This window comes from Epinephelus fuscoguttatus, linkage group LG19, assembly GCF_011397635.1.
Source record: "Epinephelus fuscoguttatus linkage group LG19, E.fuscoguttatus.final_Chr_v1".
Lineage (NCBI taxonomy): Eukaryota > Metazoa > Chordata > Actinopteri > Perciformes > Serranidae > Epinephelus > Epinephelus fuscoguttatus.
The window spans coordinates 9363420-9376684 of NC_064770.1; the positions used below are offsets into that span (position 1 = coordinate 9363420).

Here is a 13265-nt window from a genome sequence, read left to right on the forward strand (position 1 = left end):
CTCATGAATAGAAACACAGCAGCCTGATTCTTTCTTTCTTTCTTTCTTTCTTTCTTTCTTTCTTTCTTTCTTTCTTAGCACAAGCACAGACTGGTAAAAATCAACAGTGATCTCATATTTGAAGGATTCAGGATGTGACTGTGATGGATCACAGCAAAGAAGAACACATACAACCCTGTACTTCCACACAGTACTTGTGAGGACCCTCATTGACATATTGCATTCCTTAGCCCCATCCTAACATAAACCATCACAACTATGACCCCACCCTGATGTCTGTGCCTACTCCAACCCCAAGTTACCATCATATGGGACCAGAAACTCACAAGCAAGTGAAAGAGACTCAAACAAAGCAGGGTTGTGAAGGAGGAGATGCTTGGACCGTCATCTTATTCCCTAAAGCAAATCCTATATCCTTTTAATATCTTTAAGATTTTTATAAGGATGTTATATAATTAAGAGACTGCCTTTCCTAAACCTAACTCTAACCTAAACCTTAAAACCAAGTCTAAGCCTTTAAAAGTCTGTCTGAAGAACTGGACAAAATGCCCTCACTCTCAAGGTCTAGAACTCATACAGGCTCTTGCAAAGATAGACATACCAATACATGCCAGAAACACACACACACACACACACACACACACACACACACACACACACACACACACACACACACACACAAACACACAGAGTAGTCAAAACAGATGAAACCAACCAAGGTGCTGGAGCTTCGCCTCAAACCTAAACCACACTGTACTGACCACTGGGCCTCCATAATGATGGTGGAAATAGTAGATGCTGTGTGTGTGTGTGTGTGTGTGTGTGTGTGTGTGTGTGTGTGTTTGAAAGTGAGAGTATGATTTTTTTCATGTGTATATGCATGTGCATGCATGCTTGTGTGCAGTGTGGGTGTGTATTTTCTCTCTCTGTCTGTCTCTTTCTCTGTCTGGACTTTGTGCATGCCTGTTACTGCGTTCTGTTGGGACGATAGGAAAGCGTGGAAGTAGAGGAGCTGCAAAACAGGTATACATTGCTATTAACCAGGTATGTGCTGAGAGCAGGATTTTTTTTTTACATATTCACATGTTGGTCATTTTGATCAATGATTCCAAATTTTTTAGCATTTGATGAAAAAGAAAAGGCAGGGGAAAGTTGTTAAAGGGTGGGGTACCTGTTCAACTATGACATCAAGAGTAAGGTATACTACTTTATTTATTTGATTTTCTGCCTCTTTATTTTCAAAATTGCTTCATTTTAATTGTAATCAAAACTAAGAAAGTTAAAAAAAAGTGCTTATGGAATAAAATTTCAAAAATTTATTTTTTCTGGAGGCAATGTTGCTGCTTTGAAATAAAATATGACTGCATTCATGCTGCATAACAGCATGAGCACTGTAAGTGCACTGCATGCTTGAGATGAACTCAAATGGGACTCTTTATTAATGTTGAGCATGAATTTGAATAAGGCATCTGCCATTTAAATATTGAATGAATCTAGGAAATTCTGTAATTCCTCCATGTGCCTTCTTTCACCGCAGGGCCAAACTTATTTCATGGTTGCCAGATTGAGCCCGGTTAGAGCTGATGAGATTTTGGTGGCTTGAAAAAATTCTGTGCCGTTGAGAAAACCTGCAGCAGAAAGAGCTTTTGAATGAGGCTGAAATACTTTTTCAGTCTGATTGTGGTTCTTTACGTGTGTGTTCTGGTGTGTGTGCACACCTGCAGGGATAGAGGGGGTTCATGTGTGTTTAATTTTGGAATAGTTTGTTCAGCATGAAGTGATGAGATACCAAAATTATGTAGGTGTTCCTGGTATATCTGGGGCATATGTTGTGTTAAAGGACAATACTGGTGATTCTATATTTTACTTTTTGTCGACAAATCCCATAAAGACACTAAAACCAACAATGTGTTAGTCCGTCTCTCAGTGCTGTCTGACTTCCTGTCTGTGGCTCTCAGCTACAAGCTCATTGGTTCCTACTGAAGATGTAAATCAGCTCATCACTGTAGGATTGACAAACTTAACTTAAACAGAGGCAAACAGTGCATTTGTTGGGGACTATTTTCAGCGGTGGATGAATCCACATTTGGTGCAGTAGTGAGTAGTAGGACAGCGCATGTAGGACTGCGTTAAAATAAACTACTGTGCGTGTTCATGGTAATGAAGGGTCATGTTACCCTGTGCAACAGTGAGGCTCACTGATGTGGTTTTTTTTGTAGTTTATCGACAACAGTAGAGCTCTACAGCATAGAGGAAGAAGAGAGACTATGCAAACCTTTGTCTAGACAAAAATGTCAGTGTTGTTGCTTTCTAAATTTTCTGCGCATGTCAGCTACATGTTAGGAAAAGACTGTGGCCATGGCACATAATATATGGTTCAGGTATGGTTATAAGCCACACGGGCAGCTGTGGGTCAAAGGAGGTAGAGTGGCTTGTTCACTGACTACATGAAGTGTCCTGCAAGACACTGAACCCCAATTATTGTGTTTGGTCTTTTCATGGGGTTTATTGACAAAAAGCAAAGTTAAATCACTGGTCTTATCCTTATATTAAAGGTATACAACGCAGGATTATCCGAAAAAACAGCGTATGGCTGATACAGAAGTAATCCATCTCAATCATCACTTATGTCCCACTAGAAGTGTGTGGTGGTGTATTTTCCTGCAGAGACTCTGCTCTCTATCTGTATTTGCTTATTGTCTTCTTTTATTTTCTGTGCTTGGGACATTTATACCCCCCAGCGCTCAGGTGAGGTTGGGGCTTTACAAAAAGGTAGCAAGCAGGTGTCAGACTGTAAGCAGCAGATATCCAAGAGACACAGTGCCAAAAAAATGAAAATACAGTGAGGTGAAACAGCATGAAAGAGGGAATCTAGGCTTAGCTTTTACTTTCACTTCCACTGGCAAGCATGTTAACAAAAAGTAACAGACAATCCTGCATAGTCTACATTTACAGTCAGTAAAGTGACCATGCACAATGTCATTTTAACTGCAAATAGGTTTTTGTTAAGACGCAGCTGAAATGATGGTATCCAGGTCTTTTAAGCTGCTGTTCCTTTGATGACCAATAGATGGTGCTTGAATCTGACTGTGTTTAGGTGACAGGCAGAACTTCTCCGTTAAAAAAGTCACTTAAGTTTTCCTAAAAACAAGTTACAGCTTCCCCTTCTGGTGCGTTTGATGTTTATTGTGATATCATGCAGCAGTGTCATCACAATAGAGTTGTGCAAGGTTGAAGTAGGTTCTCTTGTATGTCGACCTGAAAGTTAGCATCGCTCTGGTTCCCTCAACAAAAAACAAATTGTATTTTCTACTGGATTTTAGACAATGGCGGATTTAGGCGGGGGCCAGCAGGGGCCAGTGCCCCCGTAACTCCGAGTCCGGCCCCCCCTGTGGCCCCCCCGCCGAGGAGTCGGAGGGGGAACGCAGAACTAAATCGTCTCAACAGGTTGCCGGTCGGACCACTTAAAGAGGCGCACCCAGTGAATCATGCAGAATACACCACACAAGAAGGAAAAGGGCCTGAGTTTTCTAGTGTTTAGTGTTTCCCATACATTGACTAATTTGCCCTGCCACAGTCTCCAAAAAATGGCCAGATATAAAATGCCTCCGGTAAATGAACGTCACTCTGTAGCGCACCGGCTGGAGCTCCTACTGGGAATTCTTCGGCTCCCCCCTCCCTCCCCCTCACCCTCCCCGGCCTCACCACAGACGTCGCTCTCCTAGCGCTAATGTGAGCCTGAGTTGATAGAGCAGACCGCATTTCTAAGCGGAATATTGAGGAATACTGACATCCACTTCGTGAGCATTCTTGAAAACACCCAGAAAACATCAGTAGAGAATTGTGTGGCTGTATTTAAGACAACTCTGAGCCTGCACGGCAACATACAACACCATTGAGGTAAGCTCTGAAAACAAACGTTTTCCTTTTCATTTGACTCATGCCTGTCACATCATGTTTGTGTCGTGATGTGAAATACGATCCGGAGTTTTCATGGGTCTTTTATTTTGAAAATCGACTGGATACTCTCGTCTTTTCTGCGCCTGACTTCCTGTTTGACTCATTTGGTCTGTGCAAATTGACGCGCCGTCAGAAATAGACCCGGCGCGTAATTTTAGCGGAGCGGAGCCCCGAGACGCTTCTAGGCCGCGGCTGGTGGAGCAGCTTCTTGAATGGCTGCTATTAGCTCCAGCACCCGCGCCTCGGCCGGATCGCGCACGCCACGGATCCAGTGGGTTGCTATAAATGGGCCTGTCCCAGAGGCATTCAACTACCTGAGGGCTTTTGAAATGCTCTGATTCAGGGTGCTGTACTTGCAAATCGAGAGGGAGGGAGGAAAGCAGTGATTTGTGCCTGTTTGTGTGTAATTTATTTGAATCTCACCTTTTGTTTTCCTTTCGTTTTACGTATTTTGTATTGTTTTGCGTATCTGGAACTGTACTTGTGAGTGTGAGAATTTTAAAAGAATATTTTGTCTGCACATGATTTTAAATATTAAAATAGCTCTCCAGAGGCAGATCAGTACGTCAGTCATTTTTCTTTTGATTACTGAACTGTTTAACCACTAATACTTGGCTGTATTTTAAGTGTAACCCTTCACCATAACATACAACTAGTGTTTTTATCAGTAAAAATGGAACATTTTTCACACATAAAAAGCACAAAGATGTTGAAATCTAGGCATATTCTGCCATCATAACTTTGCTCTCAGAATTCACCAGATTGATGCCTTTAAATCAAATACAAAATTTTCTCCCGGGGGAGCGTGCCCCCGGACCCCCTTACACATATATATATATATATCTTATTGTTCAGACTTAGATATTTGACCGTACTTGTATGTGCCCCTGTATCAAAAGGACTGGCCCTAGCTTGCCCCCCCCATTGAAACTGGCCTAGAACCGCCACTGATTTTAAATTATTGCAGAAAATAAGCTCTGTAGCAAACAAAAGTTTATGATATTTACACGGTTTGTTCAGCAAGATAATCTTCTTTTAATGAAGAGTGAATGCAGTTGCCAAAGGTAAAAAGCTATTGGTAGGCTATAAACAAACTATACCGTGGTCGCATGACTTCATTGTCATCAGTAGTTTATTTACTGTATTTAAGTCTCTTAAACTTGTATTTACCACAGACCCTGTTTCAGGTATCTTAACAAAAACATATTCAAAAAACCCACTGACTTTGAGACGAGGGAACCAGGAGAGCTAAAACGCTAACTAATTTCCACATTTTAGAACTTTTCTGCAGCACTCTATATTGTTTAATGTTCTGACACTTTAAAAGTCAGTGCTTTGACTTATATTTTAGTGAAAATAACATGTTGGGAACAAACTATATGGATGAACAGAAGAGAAGTGTGTGATCTTGCAGAAGAGGACTGAAAAGTTTGTATGGACTTCTTGTCATAATTGGCCATTCTGACTAGTGATAACAGGTTGTACGCACTTTTCAAGCCTACAGAGAATTACTGTTTGGTACTTCAAAAAAGAATCTGAAATGTTAAATTTAAGGTTTGTCTTGTCACCATCAGCTTTCCGCTTGAGCCGACCTATAGGTCTATCTCTCAAATATGTGACAGTCGTTTAAACACATGTCCAAGATGGAGTTGGATAGTTGGACAATCTGCCAGAGCCTCTGTGTATTATTGGAGCTGTGTGTGTTTTTGTATGTGTGTGTGTGTGTGTGTGTGTGTGTGTGTGTGAGTGTGTAAAGACCATATAACTGGAATAAACATGAAGTTGCTGAGGTAGTTTGTACTCGGCATGTCTCTGCAGCTCTCCTCCTAGTTTTCCAAGTCTCTCTGTCACTTCAGTTTTGTGTATCAGCTCTCTGACTGCTGCTTGGACTCATTCCTTAATGTGAGCTGACTGCGGGAGCTGAGAGTTTAGCCTCAGGGCTTCTTCTACTGTTCCACCCTCTGACACGCCTGGAAGACTTAGAAGTTTGTTCTCAGAGAAGTTAGATTTCCTTTTTTCTCTGCTTTATCAGGATTGATAGCCACAGTGGTGGCAAAGCCATACAAGGTTTAACACAGTGCTGAGGAATAGTGTAATACCTGCAGCAAGCTGAGTCAGGCTGTGCAGAGCAATATTTATAGACTAGAATAAAGACTGACAAACAGAGCTTAGAGGACGTTGTGCACTTCAAGCGCAGAAGAGGAGACTCTAAGAAGAGAGAACCAAAAAAAGCAGCTTTGATACATGATTTAATTATTGATAAGTGCAAATAACCAGACACATATACTTGCCCTGGCTCTGAGTCATTTCACTTAATGAAGATGGAAAGTATGATGTAATTGAATTGCTACTGTGCCTGCTATGAGCTCAATCTTTATTAAACAAACTGTGGAAAATTACTTCTGAAATCAATCCCTCAGTAAAATAACCAGCGTTTACGTAGCACAGTTTTTACAAGATGTAAGTCAAAGTGCTCATTAAAATCAAAGTTGCCCTAAAAAGGGTCTTGATGAATAAACAAAGAGGCATAAAATAAAAACGGATCAAACTAGACAAGCGAGGCAAGTTTATTTGTAGTTCATTTAAAACACTGTCATGACCAGGCTCCTGAGCCGAGACAAATATAGCTGAGACACACTAGACACACACTATTTCAAAGTTTTAACAGAGGTGATATATTTCACAAAAGCAAGGGAATTAAATATATAAGCTAACATAAACAAAGCATGGAGTGTGAATATCAATAAATCCAGGAGTGTAAGGTGTGCATGAGGGATGAGGTGGTGTGTGAGTGTTGTAAAGTGCACAAGGGGAGTCAAATAGACAAATGGGGTAAAGCTGTCAGCCTCACACAACAGGCAGTGTGCCTGCAGGAGAGAAGAGGAATAAAGAGTCAGTCGAGCAGACCAAGAAATTGAGAAATCATGAGTAACCAGACCACCCTTTTATAGACTGGTATCACTGGGGCCAGGTGATAGCAAGAGGCACCAGCTGACATTCTGCCCAGCAATGACATAAACTGCATCAGAGCACACAGACACTGCTGCTAGACAACAGCAGGGGTCGCCACAATAAGACATATAAAGGGATTCACTCCAGATATAAATGGAACAGAATGCCATATGAAAAGAGACATGTAAAAAGCATTATAAAAGAGTAAAATAAAATTCATGGACATGAACTAGAATTGACTTCAAAAGATGAAACTGGAGAAAAAAGTTACAGCTGGCTTACACTGCAGTGCTGTGGAAGATATAAATGGATCATTCTAAATTTAATTTAATGAATTGTGATGAAAAACAGAAACGTTTTAAAACTTTGAATTAAAGACATTTGTGGTAATTTGTTCCAGATATGTGATGCAGTTTAAAGCAATGTAACAGGCTGAACACCAGAACCAACAATGGAGATCAAAAATGTTGTAAAACTGCTAAAGATAAACAAGTCAACACAAGTTACATCTTTCACAATACAAATTGTCATTTGATCCATGCAAATATGAAAAGTAGTGCTTATTGCAGCTTTAAATGATGCTGGAAATAAATCGGTATAAGTGTGTGCTTCATCATTAGTGTACTCTCTTGGTACCTTGTCCATTTTTCTTCGCCGCAGGTTCTGGTCCGATCATGGCTCCCAAACTGAGTGTGCTGCTGCTGTTACTGGTTGTTGCCACAGTAACAGTTCTGGCCCAGGAGCGACGCCCACCATCGAGGACCCCCACCACCACCACCACCGACGATGAGTGGAACTACAGGGATGGCTGTGAGCACCCAGATTAGTCTCTTTGTACTTGGGGTCAAAGGTCAAGTTCAGGGCTAATCATGATTATGTCAAAGATAGAGGTGAAAGCAAAGCTGTGTGTCAGTGTGTGGATGCCTCTTTGTTTTGATTCCAAGCTTTACTGGTCCATTGAAACAGATGTGGAAAGACAGAAAAGGTGCAGATCATTGCTTCTGACCGAGCTTGGCTAGCAGTGTCCTCCTGCCTTGAGTCTTTGTGAACTTTATATAAACGCGCACAGAGCATCAGCATTAATGTAATGTTTGCAAGGTAACCAAAAATAGCAAAATATTTTTTATACACGATGGAATAGACTGAATCACAACGTATATTTACAATATGTTCAGAGTAGAGAACCCCTGCATCATGTAAATCAAATGGTGCTGAGCTAATGCTGCCTCAGCTGCCTTTTTAGCCACCTCAAAAAAGTCCCACCTAAAACAGTCAATACTATGTACTACTATGAATTACATGTGACATACAGTCTTTAAAACTTAAAAGGCAGAAATAGCAAAATATGTGCAGTTTTTTATAGTTCCTGTATTCAACATACAGAGCATTAATGTAGAAGCAACACCCTATTTATTATGAAAAGATATAGTGGAGTAATGGTTCCCGGAGCAAAGACCTCTCTCACACTCCCTCTTTGTGTTTTAATCCGAGCTTCTCTGTTCTTTGTTTTGGAGCCAGTCCAGCCGTGCATGCATGTTAGTACATGTGAGTATCTATGTGTGTATCCCACTGACTGTGTATCCTGCTGCCTGGACCCATGGTGGCAGAACAGCGTCATTGCAGAAGCATAACATTTACCCTCTGGTTCCCCACCATGTTAATATCATAACACTGTTAGCTCTGTCAGCACTGATTGCGCTATTAGCACTTTTGGCTGGTAGCACAGTTAGCTGCAAGCTGCCGGATGTTTTCTGTGTTGAGTCTACCATGTCATCTTTCATTACCACTTAGAGTGACTCTTTTAATGACTCAAGATATAGTGGCTCTCCATCTATAAATTCTTTGTCAGTCAGAAAGAGCAGGGAACCTGAATACAGAGTTACCCGTGGGTTCTGATTTCAAAGGGACTTAAAATTACTTTGTGTGCCTTACTATGTTGAGATCCCTGTTGTATTTGTGATTTCTTGTCCCAGCTGACAGGGTGAACATGCGCGGCATAGCCAACCTGACTCAGATTCTGGACAACTGGAGGTTCGATATCCTGGGCCAGATGAAAGGACTTCTGCAAAATGACCACCAGTCTCTCTTGCCTGACTACGCCAGGTATGGAGGGACAGAGAGGACAAGGCTATCAGGGGAATAAAACCCATAAGTTGTACATTTTTGTAATAATATAAATAGTTCATAATCTTGGAAACAGCAGTAGACAAAATCATCTCATCACAAGATCTATTCAGTAACTGTTATGGAGTTTTTACTCATATTACATATGCATATGCATCTGCACATGCACTTTTGTCAATTGTCATGGGACTGTAGATTGTGATTTCCTTTTTTATCCTCTGTGACTAAACAGTATGTACAGTATGTAGTGTAGTCATCATGAGGGCTCACAGTTGTAATTTGGGTTTTGGATGCTTTCTGTCTCTCTGCAGTTCAAAAGGTCAGTCTGAATGAAGTTTGCAAAATGCTTTTGGTTTGACCCTTAGACTATATAATAAAGATGGATGACATGACAGCTCTGCAAAGTGAAGCCAAAACATCTTGACTGCCCCCTGGTGGCTGGCTGAACTTCAGGTTATAAGGCCCCTACATGTTAAAGGATGGGACATGGGCCAAACCAAAAACTCCAAGTACATGTCAAATACTTTCTTTTGTCCTTGGGTAGCATGGTGTGATCACAATAAATAATACTGCTCATGATTGATTGGTTGGTGGGAACTTGAGAAAAGAGAAAAGCCTTTTAGAATTCTTGACTCCATCACAATGGGAAGTCTGTGAGCTGGGTGGGAGCTTGTGGGCGAGGCCAGTGGGAAAACACTGCTACATACTGGAGAAGTAAACCTGGAAGGTAGAAACTTTTTCTGGTGTTTGTGCAAGGCCCCCAGGAAGCGTGCCAGGCTTCAAAGCCAATTTTATAGTGGCCTAACAGTGGTAATGCACTCTCCAGGGTCCATCACATGATGCCACTAGGCCCAAAAAGACTCTTTCCCATGGACTTACATCAGGAAAGATACGTCTGTAAATCAATGGATATATTTTTTTGAGCATCACAACCCCTGCAAAATGACCCGTTTCACTATCAGGACATTTGGAGAGTCTGGAAGAGCTGCAAGATTAAATCATCTTATCCCCATTCAAGTTAGTTGAGTGCTAAACCGGAGGTAGCTGGCTTGGCCGGGGGAAGTCTCTAGTGCACTTCCTCCATGGGCCCATTGATCTAGAAATAGTGCCAATCATCCAGGTAATATCATACTACAGAAACAGGGCTGTTTTGGCTTCATGCACCACTGAGCAGCTGTGCTCTATCCAGGTCTCGTAAAGCATCCGTAGTATGTGCCAGGAATGCAGCAGCCTCTGAGGCTGACAAATGAAGGCAATGCGGAGGTGCCGAGTTGAGTTCCTCAAATGGCCACTTGAGGCTGCCTTCAAAATTGAGTAAATACCCATAGATCCCCATGCTAACATGGCCAACTTTACAACAGAAATGAACATGTTTATAGTCTAGCACAAAAAGGAGTTTTGGTCTCTATAGCTGATTTCAACATTCATGACAACTGAACAGGGAGTAATTTTTTGAATAACTCACCCATTCACATTTAATCAAGGCCCCAAGTTACGCATGTGTCAGGACACAGCCGCTTGAGTGACAGGGTGTCTGTGAGGCATCACCACTGTCTGTAAGTCAGATCAACCCCTTACTCTACACCTCCAACCTTTCATCCAAATATGGTCACTTCTGGCTCCAAAAAAACCAATATGGCGACAGCTGAAATGCCAAACTCGAGGCTTCAAAACGGCAGTCCACAAACCAATGGGTGACTGCATCGTAGCTCCGTCCATTATTCATACAGTATATGGCGCTTATAATACACTATGGATACTTTGGCTTCATTTTTGTGCAGTGGGAGAAAGTGGAGATGCATCTTTATATACAGTCATTGGTTTGATCCATGAGAACTTATGATAATACTGATCTTTATGGATTTTAAAGGAGACTGAAGACTGAGTAAGAAGTCATATAAACAGGCGATTAGAATCAGTATATGTGTATCTCAGAGACAACTAATGTTGCACTGATCACTTCTGCCTTTAATTAAACACTAGAAGATCACATCTGACTTTTATTTGATACAAACAACAGCTCAGGAAAGCAGTCTAAATAGAATATATAATATAAAACAGTTACAGCTTTATAACTCATCACAGACTTATAATTAAAAATGTATATATGAGGCAGAAAAACAAAAGTACAAAAACAGAAATGTAGAAAAATGAGAGCAAAATAAAAAAAAAACATTTTATGAAAAACTGCATACAGAGGCCAAATGAAAAGAATATAAGGCAGAGAATATCCCATAAACATGGCTACTCCATCACTGTTTATGTAACTACTGGACCATAATGACGTCTGGTCCTCTAAACTGTGGCGAGAGGCAGGAAACACCAGATTTCCTTGTGGAAAACTGGAGCCCGTTTTTCTTTCACACTGAATAACAGCACGTTTCTATTTTGACTTTTAAATTGTAGTTTCAGCTGCAGTTTATGACGGCATCAGCCACAGAGCGGACCCAACAGACTCCTGACTTTATTCTCAGCCTGAAGGATAAACCAAATTCCTGTGGGGACTCTCAACTGTTTTATTTCACCCATGTGGAATAGTCTGCTCACTCAAAACACACAGGAGGAGAGACATGTGCTTTGTCAAATGCAACAAAAGTTAGTGAAATAAACTCAGCTGTCCTCTTTATCACACCATCTCTTCATCACATTTCTCCTCCTCATACTGCCTCTTCATACAGTATGTCTTCCACAATTGTGACATTTAATAGATGCTGAAAACCCCAAGATGAAATTTAAATACCACTGAATAATTCTACTTTGAAAACAATCTGAATTTATGTGGTTCAAAAGAAAGTGAAATTCAGATGCTTCTGAATCTGAAATGTGAATCTGTGAAGCATCACAAAACAAAGGTTTCTGAATTTGTTTCCCCAGAGAAGAATGACTGTTTGGGTGAACAAAACTGGAAGGGCTCTGGGACCAAACCAGACTGCTGTGATGAAAGACAGAAAAAACAGGAAAACAATAAACCTAAAAGCCTTTTCGCCTCCTGACACCAGATGAACTAACTGCTCTCTGTTTTCCTGTCCAGGATCCAGCCGCTGTCTGAGGCTTTAGACGACCTCTACAAGGAGTTCAACGCCCTCAAAGCTCACCTGGGCGACCTGACTGAGAAGTTTACCGCCATAGAAACTTTCATTGATGAGGTCAAGGCCAACAATGCCAACGCTGGGCCGGCCCCTGGCCCGGCTCCGGCCCCTGTCCCCAGACAGACCGGGAGGAGGGTGTTGAAGAAGAAGGCCACTACTTCTTAAGCAGACAATGATGTGCTTCTTTTATGTTGATGTTTGCTTCTTCTCAGGCTGTCATGTCTCCATTCATCTTATCTGACAGTGCTGAAGCTAATCCCCTTTTAACTTTACCATGTTAAAATTCTTATACCAAGGCACGCTCAGTTGAAAGCACAGATGTCTAAAATTGAAATATACAATACATTAAAGATTAGAAATATAAAATGTACAGTAAATAAAAGATGTCACTCACATATAGTGTGGAATAATGATGTAAAAAAGAATGTAAGATAGCTGCACTCTCTGCACACTTTTCAATATATATTTTGAACATGATCCACAGTTAACAGTTTTCCTCATAAGAAATATGTTTTTTCTAAATCTTGAAAAACATATCCAGGGATTTGATTTGAAAGATTTCCTGTTTGTTGTTTAAGTGCCTGGAAAGTTCAACAACACATGCTGAGTGATGTCTATCTTGTAGCACAGCTGAGCTGTTTAGGAAGCACTTGTTCTGTTTGTTCTGAATGCTTTTTGGACAAACATGCTTGTTGGTTTGGGTTTACTGCTGCATTATATGAGCTCCAAATAAACAAACTTTTTGCATTCATTCATTATTTCGGTAACTGTTTCTTCAAAATAAGTTTCAGAGAACAGCTGAATGGGGTAAATGATGCCAACTAGTGATAGGCAGACCGATTCTATTAACAGCATTAGTTCCTCCTAGTTAATAAGTGTAAATACATCAAACTTTTCGAGTTTTGATACTTTTTGCAAAATATAATGTCAGTTTCTCAGTGACACTCCATTATAGTACATGCACATCGCACACCTAGTGCTGCCTTCCCCACAAAACTTCTCTTCAATCCATCACCAGTCATCATGTAGAAGTTTACACTAATAAAGATAAAATATTCATTTTAATGCATATATTTAGCATCCCACCTGTGTGCAACAGATGTTACAGAGATGTGATTTGACTGCATCAGTTTCTCATCC

At 40.9% G+C, this 13265-nt stretch overlaps 1 protein-coding gene across 3 annotated transcripts; it reads left to right on the forward strand.

Moving 5' to 3' along the window:
* Positions 1 to 932: 932 nt before the first annotated feature.
* Positions 933 to 12876, forward strand: si:ch211-76l23.4 (uncharacterized). Of its 3 annotated transcripts, none has more exons than XM_049561500.1 (4): positions 933 to 1044; positions 7573 to 7722; positions 8886 to 9015; positions 12068 to 12876. In XM_049561500.1, the coding sequence occupies exons 2-4, from the start codon at positions 7587 to 7589 to the stop codon at positions 12288 to 12290; spliced, it is 489 nt and encodes a 162-aa protein (XP_049417457.1). In that variant the 5' UTR covers positions 933 to 1044; positions 7573 to 7586; the 3' UTR covers positions 12291 to 12876. The 3 variants fall into 3 exon arrangements, with proteins under 3 accessions (XP_049417457.1, XP_049417459.1, XP_049417456.1); XM_049561502.1 differs by having other exon boundaries at positions 933 to 1023; XM_049561499.1 differs by lacking the exon at positions 933 to 1044 and adding an exon at positions 3486 to 3900.
* The last annotated feature ends 389 nt before the right edge of the window (positions 12877 to 13265 follow it).

Coding starts and splice junctions, on each gene's coding strand:
- si:ch211-76l23.4 (XM_049561500.1), top strand. CDS start 7,587: ATGGCTCCCAAACTGAGTGTGCTGCTGCTGTTACTGGTTGTTGCCACA. Junction 7,723..8,885: donor GTGGAACTACAGGGATGGCT/GTGAGCACCCAG, acceptor TTCTTGTCCCAG/CTGACAGGGTGAACATGCGC. Junction 9,016..12,067: donor CTCTTGCCTGACTACGCCAG/GTATGGAGGGAC, acceptor TTTCCTGTCCAG/GATCCAGCCGCTGTCTGAGG.